General features: G+C 37.5%; 1 protein-coding gene across 1 annotated transcript in view; it reads right to left on the bottom strand.

Annotated features, from left to right (window-relative positions):
* The window catches only part of LOC128640593 (leucine-rich repeat-containing protein 23-like), a 126473-nt gene extending 109632 nt beyond the window's left edge, over positions 1-16841 (bottom strand). The window contains exon 1 of the mRNA XM_053693064.1: positions 16819-16841. Coding sequence (XP_053549039.1) covers positions 16819-16841 — 23 coding nt within the window. The remainder of the gene's footprint in view (positions 1-16818) is intronic.
* Between the last annotated feature and the right edge of the window lie 1794 nt (positions 16842-18635).

Below are 18635 nucleotides of genomic sequence, written 5' to 3'. Positions count from 1 at the left end.
GTATTGTATACAGTCATCTGATAGAGAAAACATAATGCACTGTATATAGTCATCTGATAGAGAAAATATACTGTACTGTATATAGTCATCTGATAGAGAAAACATATTGAATTGAATATAGTCATCTGATAGAGAAAATATACTGTACTGTATATAGTCCTCTGATAGAGAAAACATACTGTACTGTATATAGTCCTCTGATAGAGAAAACATACTGTACTGTATATAGTCCTCTGATACAGAAAATATACTGTTTTGTATATAGTCATCTGATAGAGAAAACATACTGTACTGTATATAGTCCTCTGATAGAGAAAACATAATGCACTGTATATAGTCATCTGATAGAGAAAACATACTGTACTGTATATAGTCATCTGATAGAGAAAACATACTGTACTGTATATAGTCATCTGATAGAGAAAACATACTGTACTGTATATAGTCATCTGATAGAGAAAATATACTGTTTTGTATATAGTCATCTGATAGAGAAAACATACTGTATTGTATATAGTCCTCTGATAGAGAAAACATACTGTACTGTATATAGTCATCTGATAGAGAAAACATACTGTACTGTATATAGTCATCTGATAGAGAAAACATAATGCACTGTATATAATCCTCTGATAGAGAAAACATACTGTATTGTATATAGTCATCTGATAGAGAAAACAAAATGCACTGTATATAGTCATCTGATAGAGAAAACATACTGTACTGTATATAGTCATCTGATAGAGAAAACATACTGTACTGTATATAGTCATATGATAGAGAAAATATACTGTATTGTATACAGTCATCTGATAGAGAAAACATAATGCACTGTATATAGTCATCTGATAGAGAAAACATACTGTACTGTATATAGTCATCTGATAGAGAAAACATACTGTACTGTATATAGTCATCTGATAGAGAAAATATACTGTATTGTATATAGTCCTCTGATACAGAAAATATACTGTTTTGTATATAGTCATCTGATAGAGAAAACATACTGTACTGTATATAGTCATATGATAGAGAAAATATACTGTATTGAATATAGTCATCTGATAGAGAAAATATACTGTTTTGTATATAGTCATCTGATAGAGAAAACATAATGCACTGTATATAGTCATCTGATAGAGAAAACATACTGTACTGTATATAGTCATCTGATAGAGAAAACATACTGTACTGTATATAGTCATATGATAGAGAAAACATACTGTATTGTATATAGTCCTCTGATACAGAAAATATACTGTTTTGTATATAGTCATCTGATAGAGAAAACATACTGTACTGTATATAGTCATCTGATAGAGAAAACATACTGTACTGTATATAGTCATCTGATAGAGAAAACATACTGTACTTTATATAGTCATCTGATAAAGAAAATATACTGTATTGTATATAGTCCTCTGATACAGAAAATATACTGTTTTGTATATAGTCATCTGATAGAGAAAACATACTGTACTGTATATAGTCCTCTGATAGAGAAAACATACTGTACTGTATATAGTCATCAGATAGAGAAAACATAATGCACTGTATATAGTCATCTGATAGAGAAAACATACTGTACTGTATATAGTCATCTGATAGAGAAAACATACTGTATTGTATATAGTCCTCTGATAGAGAAAACATACTGTACTGTATATAGTCATATGATAGAGAAAACATACTGTACTGTATATAGTCATCTGATAGAGAAAACATATTGTATTGTATATAGTAGTCCTCTGATAGAGAAAACATACTGTACTGTATATAGTCATCTGATAGAGAAAACATACTGTACTGTATATAGTCATATGATAGAGAAAACATACTGTACTGTATATAGTCATCTGATAGAGAAAACATACTGTATTGTATATAGTCCTCTGATAGAGAAAACATACTGTATTGTATATAGTCATCTGATAGAGAAAACATACTGTATTGTATATAGTCCTCTGATAGAGAAAACATACTGTATTGTATATAGTCCTCTGATAGAGAAAACATACTGTATTGTATATAGTCCTCTGATAGAGAAAACATACTGTATTGTATATAGTCATCTGATAGAGAAAACATACTGTATTGTATATAGTCATCTGATAAAGAAAACATACTGTACTGTATATAGTCATCTGATAGAGAAAACATACTGTATTGTATATAGTCCTCTGATAGAGAAAACATACTGTATTGTATATAGTCATCTGATAGAGAAAACATACTGTATTGTATATAGTCCTCTGATAGAGAAAACATACTGTATTGTATATAGTCCTCTGATAGAGAAAACATACTGTATTGTATATAGTCCTCTGATAGAGAAAACATACTGTATTGTATATAGTCATCTGATAGAGAAAACATACTGTATTGTATATAGTCATCTGATAAAGAAAACATACTGTACTGTATATAGTCCTCTGATAGAGAAAACATACTGTACTGTATATAGTCATCTGATAGAGAAAACATACTGTATTGTATATAGTCCTCTGATAGAGAAAACATACTGTATTGTATATAGTCCTCTGATAGAGAAAATATACTGTACTGTATATAGTCATCTGATAGAGAAAAGATATTGAATTGAATATAGTCATCTGATAGAGAAAATATACTGTACTGTATATAGTCCTCTGATAGAGAAAACATACTGTACTGTATATAGTCCTCTGATAGAGAAAACATACTGTACTGTATATAGTCCTCTGATAGAGAAAACATACTGTACTGTATATAGTCCTCTGATAGAGAAAACATAATGTACTGTATATAGTCCTCTGATAGAGAAAACATACTGTACTGTATATAGTCCTCTGATATAGAAAACATAATGTACTGTATATAGTCCTCTGATAGAGAAAACATACTGTATTGTATATAGTCCTCTGATAGAGAAAACATACTGTATTGTATATAGTCATCTGATAGAGAAAACATACTGTATTGTATATAGTCATCTGATAGAGAAAACATACTGTATTGTATATAGTCCTCTGATAGAGAAAACATACTGTATTGTATATAGTCATCTGATAGAGAAAACATACTGTACTGTATATAGTCATCTGATAGAGAAAACATACTGTATTGTATATAGTCATCTGATAGAGAAAACATACTGTATTGTATATAGTCATCTGATAGAGAAAACATACTGTACTGTATATAGTCATCTGATAGAGAAAACATACTGTATTGTATATAGTCCTCTGATAGAGAAAACATACTGTATTGTATATAGTCATCTGATAGAGAAAACATACTGTACTGTATATAGTCATCTGATAGAGAAAACATACTGTATTGTATATAGTCCTCTGATAGAGAAAACATACTGTATTGTATATAGTCATCTGATAGAGAAAACATACTGTACTGTATATAGTCATCTGATAGAGAAAACATACTGTACTGTATATAGTCCTCTGATAGAGAAAACATACTGTTTTGTATATAGTCATCTGATAGAGAAAACATAATGCACTGTATATAGTCATCTGATAGAGAAAACATACTGTATTGTATATAGTCATCTGATAGAGAAAACATACTGTATTGTATATAGTCCTCTGATACAGAAAATATACTGTTTTGTATATAGTCATCTGATAGAGAAAACATACTGTACTGTATATAGTCCTCTGATACAGAAAATATACTGTTTTGTATATAGTCATCTGATAGAAAAAACATAATGCACTGTATATAGTCATCTGATAGAGAAAACATACTGTATTGTATATAGTCATCTGATAGAGAAAACATACTGTACTGTATATAGTCATCTGATAAAGAAAACATACTGTACTGTATATAGTCCTATGATAGAGAAAACATACTGTACTGTATATAGTCATCTGATAGAGAAAACATACTGTACTGTATATAGTCATCTGATAGAGAAAACATACTGTATTGTATATAGTCCTCTGATAGAGAAAACATACTGTATTGTATATAGTCCTCTGATAGAGAAAACATACTGTATTGTATATAGTCCTCTGATAGAGAAAACATACTGTACTGTATATAGTCATCTGATAGAGAAAACATACTGTATTGTATATAGTCATCTGATAGAGAAAACATACTGTACTGTATATAGTCCTCTGATACAGAAAATATACTGTTTTGTATATAGTCCTCTGATAGAGAAAACATACTGTACTGTATATAGTCATCAGATAGAGAAAACATACTGTACTGTATATAGTCATCTGATAGAGAAAACATAATTTACTGTATATAGTCATCTGATAGAGAAAACATAATGTACTGTATATAGTCCTCTGATACAGAAAATATACTGTTTTGTATATAGTCATCTGATAGAGAAAACATACTGTATTGTATATAGTCATCTGATAGAGAAAACATACTGTATTGTATATAGTCATCAGATAGAGAAAACATAATGCACTGTATATAATCATATGATAGAGAAAACATACTGTACTGTATATAGTCATCTGATAGAGAAAACATACTGTACTGTATATAGTCATCTGATAGAGAAAACATACTGTACTGTATATAGTCATCTGATAGAGAAAACATACTGTACTGTATATAGTCATCTGATAGAGAAAATATACTGTACTGTATATAGTCATCTGATAGAGAAAAGATATTGAATTGAATATAGTCATCTGATAGAGAAAATATACTGTACTGTATATAGTCCTCTGATAGAGAAAACATACTGTACTGTATATAGTCCTCTGATAGAGAAAACATACTGTACTGTATATAGTCCTCTGATAGAGAAAACATACTGTACTGTATATAGTCCTCTGATAGAGAAAACATACTGTACTGTATATAGTCCCCTTATAGAGAAAACATACTGTACTGTATATAGTCCTCTGATAGAGAAAACATACTGTACTGTATATAGTCCTCTGATAGAGAAAACATACTGTACTGTATATAGTCCTCTGATAGAGAAAACATACTGTACTGTATATAGTCCTCTGATAGAGAAAACATAATGTACTGTATATAGTCCTCTGATAGAGAAAACATACTGTACTGTATATAGTCCTCTGATATAGAAAACATAATGTACTGTATATAGTCCTCTGATAGAGAAAACATACTGTACTGTATATAGTCCTCTGATATAGAAAACATACTGTATTGTATATAGTCCTCTGATAGAGAAAACATACTGGCCTAGATTTGGAGTTTGGCGGTAAAAGGGCTGTTAACGCTCCGCGGGTTTTTTTCTGGCCGCACCATAAAATTAACTCTGGTATCGAGAGTTCAAAAAAATGCTGCGTTAGGCTCCAAAAAAGGAGCGTAGAGCATTTTTACCGCAAATGCAACTCTCGATACCAGAGTTGCTTACGGACGCGGCCAGCCTCAAAAACGTGCTCGTGCACGATTCTCCCATAGGAAACAATGGGGCTGTTTGAGCTGAAAAAAAACCTAACACCTGCAAAAAAGCAGCGTTCAGCTCCTAACGCAGCCCCATTGTTTCCTATGGGAAAACACTTCCTACGTCTGCACCTAACACCCTAACATGTACCCCGAGTCTAAACACCCCTAACCTTACACTTATTAACCCCTATTCTGCCGCCCCCGCTATCGCTGACCCCTGCATTACACTTTTAACCCCTAATCTGCCGCTCCGTAAACCGCCGCAACCTACGTTATCCCTATGTACCCCTAATCTGCTGCCCTAACATCGCCGACCCCTATGTTATATTTATTAACCCCTAATCTGCCCCCCCACAACGTCGCCGACACCTACCTACACTTATTAACCCCTAATCTGCCGAGCGGACCTGAGCGCTACTATAATAAAGTTATTAACCCCTAATCCGCCTCACTAACCCTATCATAAATAGTATTAACCCCTAATCTGCCCTCCCTAACATCGCCGACACCTACCTTCAATTATTAACCCCTAATCTTCCGATCGGAGCTCACCGCTATTCTAATAAATGTATTAACCCCTAAAGCTAAGTCTAACCCTAACCCTAACACCCCCCTAACTTAAATATAATTTACATCTAACGAAATAAATTAACTCTTATTAAATAAATTAATCCTATTTAAAGCTAAATACTTACCTGTAAAATAAACCCTAATATAGCTACAATATAAATTATAATTATATTATAGCTATTTTAGGATTAATATTTATTTTACAGGCAACTTGGTATTTATTTTAACTAGGTACAATAGCTATTAAATAGTTAAGAACTATTTAATAGTTACCTAGTTAAAATATTTACAAAATTACCTGTAAAATAAATCCTAACCTAAGATATAATTAAACCTAACACTACCCTATCAATAAAATAATTAAATAAACTACCTACAATTACCTACAATTAACCTAACACTACACTATCAATAAATTAATTAAACACAATTGCTACAAATAAATACAATTAAATAAACTAGCTAAAGTACAAAAAATAAAAAAGAACTAAGTTACAGAAAATAAAAAAATATTTACAAACATAAGAAAAATATTACAACAATTTTAAACTAATTACACCTACTCTAAGCCCCCTAATAAAATAACAAAGCCCCCCAAAATAAAAAATTCCCTACCCTATTCTAAATTAAAAAAGTTACAAGCTCTTTTACCTTACCAGCCCTGAACAGGGCCCTTTGCGGGGCATGCCCCAAGAAGTTCAGCTCTTTTGCCTGTAAAAAAAAACATACAATACCCCCCCCCCAACATTACAACCCACCACCCACATACCCCTAATCTAACCCAAACCCCCCTTAAATAAACCTAACACTAATCCCCTGAAGATCTTCCTACCTTGTCTTCACCATCCAGGTATCACCGATCTGTCCTGGCTCCGATATCTTCATCCAACCCAAGCGGGGGCTAGACATCCACTGAAGAAGTCCAGAAGAGGGTCCAAAGTCTTCCTCCTATCCGGCAAGAAGAGGACATCCGGACCGGCAAACATCTTCTCCAAGCGGCATCTTCTATCTTCTTCCATCCGGAGCGAAGCGGCAGGATCCTGAAGACCTCCAGCGCGGAACATCCATCCGGCCCGACGACTGATCGACGAATGACTGTTCCTTTAAGGGACGTCATCCAAGATGGCGTCCCTCGAATTCCGATTGGCTGATAGGATTCTATCAGCCAATCGGAATTAAGGTATGAATTTTCTGATTGGCTGATGGAATCAGCCAATCAGAATCTAGTTCAATCCGATTGGCTGATCCAATCAGCCAATCAGATTGAGCTCGCATTCTATTGGCTGATCGGAACAGCCAATAGAATGCGAGCTCAATCTGATTGGCTGATTGGATCAGCCAATCGGATTGAACTTGATTCTGATTGGCTGATTCCATCAGCCAATCAGAAAATTCATACCTTAATTCCGATTGGCTGATAGAATCCTATCAGCCAATCGGAATTCGAGGGACGCCATCTTGGATGACGTCCCTTAAAGGAACAGTCATTCGTCGATCAGTCGTCGGGCCGGATGGATGTTCCGCGCTGGAGGTCTTCAGGATCCTGCCGCTTCGCTCCGGATGGAAGAAGATAGAAGATGCCGCTTGGAGAAGATGTTTGCCGGTCCGGATGTCCTCTTCTTGCCGGATAGGAGGAAGACTTTGGACCCTCTTCTGGACTTCTTCAGTGGATGTCTAGCCCCCGCTTGGGTTGGATGAAGATATCGGAGCCAGGACCGATCGGTGATACCTGGATGGTGAAGACAAGGTAGGAAGATCTTCAGGGGATTAGTGTTAGGTTTATTTAAGGGGGGTTTGGGTTAGATTAGGGGTATGTGGGTGGTGGGTTGTAATGTTGGGGGGGGGGTATTGTATGTTTTTTTTTTACAGGCAAAAGAGCTGAACTTCTTGGGGCATGCCCCGCAAAGGGCCCTGTTCAGGGCTGGTAAGGTAAAAGAGCTTGTAACTTTTTTAATTTAGAATAGGGTAGGGAATTTTTTATTTTGGGGGGCTTTGTTATTTTATTAGGGGGGCTTAGAGTAGGTGTAATTAGTTTAAAATTGTTGTAATATTTTTCTTATGTTTGTAAATATTTTTTTATTTTCTGTAACTTAGTTCTTTTTTATTTTTTGTACTTTAGCTAGTTTATTTAATTGTATTTATTTGTTGCAATTGTGTTTATTTAATTTATTGATAGTGTAGTGTTAGGTTAATTGTAGGTAATTGTAGGTAGTTTATTTAATTATTTTATTGATAGGGTAGTGTTAGGTTTAATTATATCTTAGGTTAGGATTTATTTTACAGGTAATTTTGTAAATATTTTAACTAGGTAACTATTAAATAGTTCTTAACTATTTAATAGCTATTGTACCTAGTTAAAATAAATACCAAGTTGCCTGTAAAATAAATATTAATCCTAAAATAGCTATAATATAATTATAATTTATATTGTAGCTATATTAGGGTTTATTTTACAGGTAAGTATTTAGCTTTAAATAGGAATAATTTATTTAATAAGAGTTAATTTATTTCGTTAGATTAAAATTATATTTAAGTTAGGGGGGTGTTAGTGTTAGGGTTAGACTTAGCTTTAGGGGTTAATACATTTATTAGAATAGCGGTGAGCTCCGATCGGAAGATTAGGGGTTAATAATTGAAGTTAAGTGTCGGCGATGTTAGGGAGGGCAGATTAGGGGTTAATACTATTTATTATAGGGTTAGTGAGGCGGATTAGGGCTTAATAACTTTATTATAGTAGCGCTCAGGTCCGCTCGGCAGATTAGGGGTTAATAAGTGTAGGCAGGTGTCGGCGACGTTGAGGGGGGCAGATTAGGGGTTAATAAATATAACATAGGGGTCGGCGGTGTTAGGGGCAGCAGATTAGGGGTACATAGGGATAACGTAGGTGGCGGCGCTTTGCGGTCGGAAGATTAGGGGTTAATTATTTTAAGTAGCTGGCGGCGATGTTGTGGGGGGCAGATTAGGGGTTAATAAATATAATATAGGGGTCGGCGGGGTTAGGGGCAGCAGATTAGGGGTACATAAGTATAACGTAGGTGGCGGTCGGCAGATTAGGGGTTAAAATTTTTAATCGAGTGGCGGCGATGTGGGGGGAGCTCGGTTTAGGGGTACATAGGTAGTTTATGGGTGTTAGTGTACTTTAGGGTACAGTAGTTAAGAGCTTTACAAACCGGCGTTAGCCAGAAAGCTCTTAACTACTGACTTTTTTCTGCGGCTGGAGTTTTGTCGTTAGAGCTCTAACGCTCACTTCAGAAACGACTCTAAATACCGGAGTTAGGAAGATCCCATTGAAAAGATAGGATACGCAAATGGCGTAGGGGGATCTGCGGTATGGAAAAGTCGCGGCTGAAAAGTGAGCGTTAGACCCTTACCTATACGACTCTAAATACCGGCGGTAGCCTAAAACCAGCGTTAGGAGCCTCTAACGCTGGTTTTCACGGCTACCGCCGAACTCTAAATCTAGGCCACTGTACTGTATATAGTCCTCTGATATAGAAAACATAATGTACTGTATATAGTCCTCTGATAGAGAAAACATACTGTACTGTATATAGTCCTCTGATATAGAAAACATACTGTACTGTATAAAAAGGAAATTTATGCTTACCTGATAAATTGATTTCTTCTACAATACGAGTCCACGGATTTCATCCATCCTTACTTGTGGGATATTATCCTCCTGCTAACAGGAAGTGGCAAAGAGCACCACAGCAGAGCTGTATATATAGCTCCTCCCTTCCCCTCCACCCCCAGTCATTCGACCGAAGGTTTAGGAAGAGAAAGGAAAAGCTAAAAGGTGCAGAGGTGACTGAAGTTGTAGAAATAAAATATAATCTGTCTTAAAATGACAGGGAGGGCCGTGGACTCGTATCGTAGAAGAAATCAATTTATCAGGTAAGCATACATTTCCTTTTCTTCTACAAGATACGACAAGTCCACGGATTTCATCCTTACTTGTGGGATAAAATACCAAAGCTACAGGACACGGATGAAAGGGAGGGACAAGACAGAGACCTAAACGGAAGGCACCACTGCTTGAAGAACTTTTCTCCCAAAAACAGCCTCAGAAGAAGCAAAAGTATCAAATTTGGAAAATTTGGAAAAAGTATGAAGGGACGACCAAGTCGCAGCCTTACAAATCTGTTCAACAGAAGCATCGTTTTTAAAAGCCCATGTGGAAGCCACAGCCCTAGTAGAATGAGCCGTGATTCTTTCAGGAGGCTGCTGTCCAGGCGGATGATACTCCTCAGCCAAAAAGAAAGAGAGGTAGCCATAGCTTTCTGACCCCTACGCTTTCCAGAATAAACAATGAGATGATTGACGGAAATCCTTAGTTGCCTGTAAGTAAAATTGTAAGGCACGAACCACGTCCAAATTATGTAACAGACGCTCCTTCTTAGAAGAAGGATTAGGACACAATGAAGGAACAATAATTTCCGGATTAATATTCTTATTTGAAACAACCTTAGGAAGAAATCCAGGTTTGGTACGTAAAACCACCTTATCAGAATGAAAGATAAGATAAGGCGAATCACACTGTAACGCTGAAAGCTCAGAAACTCTTTGAGCAGAAGAAATAACAACTAAAAACAGAACTTTCCAAGATAACAATTTAATATCTATGGAATGCATGGGTTCAAACGGAACCCCTTGAAGAACTCGAAGAACTAAATTCAAACTCCAAGGAGGAGTAATTGGTCTAAATACACGCTTAATTCTAGATAGAGCCTGACAAAAAGACTGAACATCTGATACATCTGCCAAACGTTTGTGAAGCAAAATCGACAAAGCAGAAATTTGTCCCTTTAAGGAAATAGCTGATAACCCTTTCTCCAATCCTTCTTGGAGAAAAGACAGAATCCTGGGAATCCTAACTTTACTCCATGAGTAACCCTTGGATTCACACCAATAAAGATATTTACGCCATATCTTATGATAGATTTTTCTAGTAACAGGCTTTCGAGCCTGTATCAAAGTATCGATGACCGAATCAGAGAATCCTCGCTTAGATAAAATAAAGCATTCAATCTCCAAGCAGTCAGCTGCAGAGAACTTAGATTTGGATGTTGGAAAGGACCTTGAATGAGCAGGTCCTGTCTCAAAGGAAGTTTCCACGGTGGCAGAGACGACATGTCCACTAGATCCGCATACCAAGTCCTGCATGGCCACGCAGGTGCTATCAGGATTACTGAAGCTCTCTCCTGTTTCATCCGAGCAATCACGCGTGGAAGGAGAGGAAATGGTGGAAACACATAAGCTAGGCTGAACGACCAAGGAACTGCCAAGGCATCTATCAGTTCGGCATGAGGATCCCTCGACCTGGATCCATATCTTGGAAGCTTGTTATTCTGTCGAGATGCCATCAGATCCAATTCCGGTCTGCCCCATCGGAGAATCAGAGAGGCAAACACCTCCGGGTGGAGCTCCCACTCCCCCGGATGAAAAGTCTGACGACTTAGAAAATCCGCTTCCCAGTTCTCTACTCCTGGGATGTAGATTGCCGATAGATAGCAAGAGTGGGCCTCCGCCCATCGGATTATCTTTGATACTTCTATCATCGCTAAGGAGCTCCTTGTTCCCCCCTGATGATTGATATACGCCACAGTCGTGATATTGTCCGACTGGAATCTGATGAATTTGGCCGAAGCCAACTAAGGCCACGCCTGAAGCGCATTAAATATTGCTCTCAGTTCCAGAATATTGATTGGAAGTAGAGACTCCACCTGAGTCCAAACACCCTGAGCCTTCAGGGAATTCCAGACTGCACCCCAGCCCAGAAGGCTGGCGTCCGTTGTCACTATCACCCACGAGGGTCTGCGGAAACACGTCCCCTGGGACAGATGATCCGGCGACAACCACCAAAGAAGAGAGTCTCTGGTCTCTTGATCCAGATTTATCTGAGGAGATAAATTTGCATAGTCCCCATTCCACTGTCCTAGCATGCACAGCTGCAGTGGTCTGAGATGAAAGCGAGCAAACGGAATGATGTCCATTGCCGCTACCATTAATCCAATTACCTCCATACACTGAGCCACTGATGGCCGAGGAATGGACTGAAGTGCTCGGCAAGTATTTAGAATCTTTGATTTTCTGACCTCCGTTAGAAATATTTTCATGACTACCGAGTCTATCAGAGTTCCCAAGAAGGGAACCCTTGTCTGTGGAATTAGTGAACTCTTTTCTATGTTCACCTTCCAACCGTGAGTTTTCAGGAAAGACAGGACTGTGTCCGTGTGAGATTTTGTCAGATGATAAGTTGATGCCTGGATCAAAATGTCGTCCAGATAAGGCGCCACTGCTATGCCTCGCGGTCTGAGAACCGCCAGAAGGGACCCTAGAACCTTTGTGAAGATTCTGGGTGCTGTGGCCAACCCGAAGGGAAGAGCCACGAACTGATAATGTTTGTCCAGGAAGGCAAACCTTAGAAACTGATGATGATCCTTGTGGATAGGAATATGAAGATATGCATCCTTCAAGTCCACGGTAGTCATATATTGACCCTCCTGGATCATTGGTAAGATTGTTTGTATAGTCTCCATCTTGAATGATGGAACTCTGAGAAATTTGTTTAGACACTTGAGATCTAAAATGGGTCTGAAAGTTCCCTCTTTTTTGGGAACCACGAAAAGATTTGAGTAAAACCCCTGCCCCTGCTCCAGTTTTGGAATGGGACAGATTACTCCCATGGTAGAGAGGTCTTTTACACAGCGTAAGAACGCCCCTCTTTTTATCTGGTCTACAGATAATCGTGAAAGATGAAATCTCCCTCTTGGGAGAAAATCCTTGAATTCCAGTTGATACCCGTGGGTCACTATTTCCAGTGCCCAAGGGTCCTGAACATCTCTTGCCCAAGCCTGAGCAAAGAAAGAAAGTCTGCCCCCTACTAGATCCGGTCCCGGATCGGGGGCCGCCCCTTCATGCTGTCTTTGTAGCAGCAGCAGGCTTCTTGGATTGTTTACCTTTATTCCAAGCCTGGTTGGGTCTCCAGACTGACTTGGATTGAGCAAAATTCCCTTCCTGCTTTGTGGAGAAGGAGGAAGCAGAGGGTCCTCCTTTAAAGTTTCGAAAGGAACGAAAATTATTTTGTTTACCCCTCATTTAACAGATTTATCCTGAGGTAGGGCATGGCCTTTACCTCCAGTAATGTCAATTCCTAATGTCAGGCACAAATTGAAGGAAGGTGTTCCAGCTTAAATTTAAAGGACATGACGTCTGAATCTGTCTGAGGTAACACATTCCCTGAGTCTGAAAGTTCTCCCTCAGACAGCAATTCCCTGAACCCCAACTCAGAGCACTGTGAGGGTACATCGGAAATAGCCAATAAAGCATCAGAGGATTCAGTATTCACATTAATACCTGAACTACTGCGTTTACCCTGTAACACTGGTAATTTAGATAATACCTCTGTAAGGGTAGTTGACATAACTGCAGCCATCTCCTGCAGAGTAAAAGAATTAGACGCACTAGAGGTACTTGGCGTCGCTTGTGTGGGCGTTAAAGGTTGTGACACTTGGGGCGAATTGGATGGCATATCCTGATTCTCTTCAGACTGAGAATCATCCTTAGGCACACTTTCTTGACCTAAAATATGCTTTTTACAGTGTAAGGCCCTTTCAGTACAAGAGGTACACAATGTAAGAGGGGGTTCCACAATGGCTTCTAAACACATAGAACAATGAGATTCCTCAATGTCAGACATGTTGAACAGACTAGTAATAACCACAATAGTCGTTAAACACTTTATTTATTGCTTTAAACAAATTTTTGAGAAACGTATACTGCGCCTTTAAGAGATAAAAAAGCGCACAAATTTTCCAAAACTGCTTCAAAACGTTAATTTGCTCTAAAAATTAACTATAGCTAATTAATGGCTCCAAAAATTATTGCACCCCAAGAGTAAGGGGAGAAATTAACCTCTAAAAGGAACTTAAGTCACAAATATGTTAAATTTGACAAAAAATACCCCCTGCACCTCACCACAGCTCTGCTGTGGCGCCTACCTGCCCCCAGGGTACTTCAAAATGACTCGCCAGCTAATGCCTGCTGCTTCTCAGCCAGAGGAAAGTTCGCATCTGAGCGCGTGAAGATAAGCCCCGCACATCATGTCCGATGATCGAGTAGGCCTGAAACAACCGCATGGTGAAGCGGTTTCAAGTAAAAACCAAGTGGAACTCTTTAACCCCAATAACACACCAATATTGTCAAACTGGTTATTTTGTGCAAAACAACCCGTTAAACATATTCCTGCCTCTCCCAGTGTCTCTTATAATGCTGTGAAGCCCATTATAATGTGTGGCCCAATATGTCAACTGAATAAATTAAGCATAGGTCTCCCAGTAACACCCCTTTGTTTTACAGGTCTACTGCTTACCCCTTCCCTTGTAGGGAAATAAATGCCAGCCAGTTCTGATATATCAAGTGTCCTCAGAAATAAAGGGCTGCACATACCTCAATGCTGCTTGTAGCATGAAACCGTTCACACTGAAGATGTCTCTTGTATTACCTTCAGAAGCTCTGTGGGAACCAACGTGGATCTTAGTTACATCTGCTAAGATCATCAACCTCAGGGCAGAAATCTTCTTTCATATTCCCCTGAGGAAAATAGTACTCAACGGTACCATTTAAAATAAAAAACTTCTTGATTGAAGAAACTAAAACTAACACTTTACTTTACCTCTTCCTAGTATAACACAGGCAAAGAGAATGACTAGGGGTGGAGGGGAAGGGAGGAGCTATATATACAGCTCTGCTGTGGTGCTCTTTGCCACTTCCTGTTAGCAGGAGGATAATATCCCACAAGTAAGGATGAAATCCGTGGACTCGTTGTATCTTGTAGAAGAAATACACAAAGAAACCAAAGGCACTACTCATGTATAAGTAATAAACCTCTATTATCACCCATGAGGAAGAGAACAATTAAAGGTTCTCAAAATATTAAGGTTATAGGTGCAATGTATTGGATAACTTATAACCTAAGGTAGAGTAAGAAGAGACTTACTCCAGGCAAGAATACATAGTTTAGCACTCTGTGTTTACATTACAATAAATGTGCTTTATAGTTAATACAGCAGTTAGTCTAGACTTGTGGAAATAAAATAAAACTTAGCTTTTAATAGAATATAATAGAATATAAATAAAATGACTCTTAAGTCTCCTCAGGTAGTTAATACCTTAGTATTTAATATAGCTTAGTGGTTCTATTCGTGCAATAGGAGGACAACACGCTATTGGTGTACTAGTATGTCTCCCTATCGTAACTATTACACTTCATAATAGAAGTTTTGAGCTCTCATACAATGAAAAATAAAATGTATTCTAACTGTTGGTATAGAGCACTTTTTAGTTCCTCTCTAGTATAGATCTTCTTATGGTTTTGAGGATCAACTAAGGTTTGTGCTGTTTGTTTAATACCGTACTGAATATTTGAACTGTGCTCTGTTATGGACAGTTTATAGACCAATGGTTGTATAACTCTGGCCCTCTTATTGCATATAGTTTGGGGTTTGGTTTATATAATATAGACCGTTATTGTATCAGGGTTGTTCTTCCTGCTGTTTTTTTAACAGAGGTATGCAGCAACGTTTGATGTATGTTGCTTTAATTAGAGCTATATTTGTTGTATGCCTCCTTCAGTGCCTCTGTTTTTTGTGTGTGGCTATCTACCGGTATCTTACAGAGCATTTACTTTCAATCCCAGTAATGGGTTTTTGACTGAAGCGGTATTTCATTAAATCGGAGAAGCAGGTATTGCTTTGATTAATTTATATAATTCAATCTGGATCGTTAATGTGTCTGAGTTTTACTTACTGTTGTTTTAAACAGAGGTTAAAGTGTGTTTGCTTTAATTAGATCTGTATGGCCATATTTATTGTATGCCTCCTGTGATGTCTCTGTTTTATGTATATAGCTATCGTTTCTTAGAGAGAATTTCATTTAAATCCCAGTAGTAGATTTTTTAGCTAAAGCATTCTCTTTAAATGAGAGAAACCGGTATTATTTGTACCGCTTTGTATAACTTCAGTCCTATTGTCTAGCAATTCTCAATACATTAACACAGTAAGAAGTGTGCAGTTATTATCATTTAAATTGCTTGTTTGTCATATAAATATGATACATTGGCCTCTAGTTATCACTATATACCGACAGTGCGGATCAGGTCCGCCAGACTTCGCTGAATACGGCAAGCAATACGCTCGCCGTATTCAGCTCACAAGAACTGCTGGTGCAACGCCGCCCCCTGCTGAGCAGGGGGGTGTCAATCAACCCGATCGTACTAGATTGGGTTGTATTGTGGCGATGTCTGTCCGCCTGCTCAGACAAGGCGGACAGGTTATGGAGCAGCGGTCTTTGTGACTCGCAGGCTCGCCAGAAACACGGGCATCAAGCTCCATACGGCGCTTGATACATATGCCCCATTGTGCGACTTTATTCATTGTGAATACAGTAAGATAAACGGTTCATAGCCTGCTTCAATAACTGACAACATTACTGTAATCTCTGTCTATAGATGCTAATAGTAATTACCTAAATGTTGGCATCCCCCCAAAAAATGTGTGAGAAACGGATATGGAATCTACCATCTAAGTTAACTTATTGGTAGTTACTTCTATCGTTCTGTTTGATTTGCTATTTGTTGATAGCAATTGCACTATCCATTTAACAGTTTCACTGTGTATAGAGCTTCTGAGTTGGAGTATACACGTTTGTGTTATATTTCAGTTAGCAAAATACCTGGTTTGATATTTTTACAAAAACAGACCACAATAAATGTATGAATAGTATACAGACTACAGTAAAACGAGGATAGCTTAAGGCTTAACTAAAAACACAGGAGCTCCTAGGACTCCTCACCATGACCCTGACTTTCCTGACATGTTTCGCCATGAACCGGCTTTTTTAAAGGACAATCGCGCTGCAGAGTAGTCGGCTTTTTATAGCGTGTCAATTCATGCCCACAAGTGATGTCATTCAATTGGTGATTATTTATTGGACAGCATGTCTTCACACGCCCACTGATGTAATGCCTTTCTCTTAAAGGGTACTGATTGGATAACGTCACTGACATTTGTAAAAATTATCAACAAAAAGTTACATACAAGATCGTTTGTTATAACGATCTCTGTTAATTAACTTTATTCTGCAGATGATGGCAGATTAAACAGTAGCGGTTTCTATTATAATTAAATGGTTTGTTGGGTCCATTCAAAAATGATATATTAACTTATGAGATGCTGTTACTACTCTATGATACCATGTATACTGTTGCCGATTTGTATCACCGTAGTTATCTGTATAGTTAGACTGCTTTATTTGCTCATTCGTATTTATCTATTCATCATCTAGTATTTTGGTTATTTGAGCGTAAAACAAATGGGTGATGACAGAAAAATACAAAAAGAGGAATGTGAAAAATATATGTGACTTAAATCTTGCTGGTAATAAAGAATATTTAAATATTTACAAGAAATTTACATAGCGTGTCAATTCACGCCCACAAGTGATGTCATTTGTTTGATGATTATTTGTTGGACAGTCTACATATACATGCACACACACTGATGCACACACATAAATATACATGCACACACACAAATATACATGCACACACACTGATGCACACACATAAATATACATGCACACACATAAATATACATGCACACACACAAATATACATGCACACACACTGATGCACACACATAAATATACATGCACACACATAAATATACATGCACACACACAAATATACATGCACACACACTGATGCACACACATAAATATACATGCACACACACTGATGCACACACATAAATATACATGCACACACACTGATGCACACACACAAATATACATGCACACACACTGATGCACACACATAAATATACATGCACACACACTGATGCACACACACAAATATACATGCACACACACTGATGCACACACATAAATATACATGCACACACACAAATATACATGCACACACACTGATGCACACACATAAATATACATGCACACACATAAATAAACATGCACACACATAAATATGCATGCACACACACTGATGCACACACATAAATATACATGCACACACACTGATGCACACATAAATATACATGCACACACACTGATGCACACACACAAATATACATGCACATACATAAATATACATGCACACACACTGATGCACACACATAAATATACATGCACACACACTGATGCACACACATAAATATACATGCACACACACTGATGCACACACATAAATATACATGCACACACATAAATATACATGCACACACACTGATGCACACACATAAATATACATGCACACACACTGATGCACACACATACATATACATGCACACACACTGATGCACACACATAAATATACATGCACACACACTGATGCACACACATAAATATACATGCACACACACTGATGCACACACATAAATATACATGCACACACACTGATGCACACACATACATATACATGCACACACACTGATGCACACACATACATATACATGCACACACTGATGCACACACATAAATATACATGCACACACACAAATATACATGCACACACACTGATGCACACACATAAATATACATGCACACACACTGATGCACACACATAAATATACATGCACACATACTAATGCACACAC

This window comes from Bombina bombina, chromosome 9, assembly GCF_027579735.1.
Source record: "Bombina bombina isolate aBomBom1 chromosome 9, aBomBom1.pri, whole genome shotgun sequence".
In the NCBI taxonomy this organism is placed as follows: Eukaryota; Metazoa; Chordata; class Amphibia; order Anura; family Bombinatoridae; genus Bombina; species Bombina bombina.
This window is presented reverse-complemented; position numbering and strand designations above follow the sequence as displayed.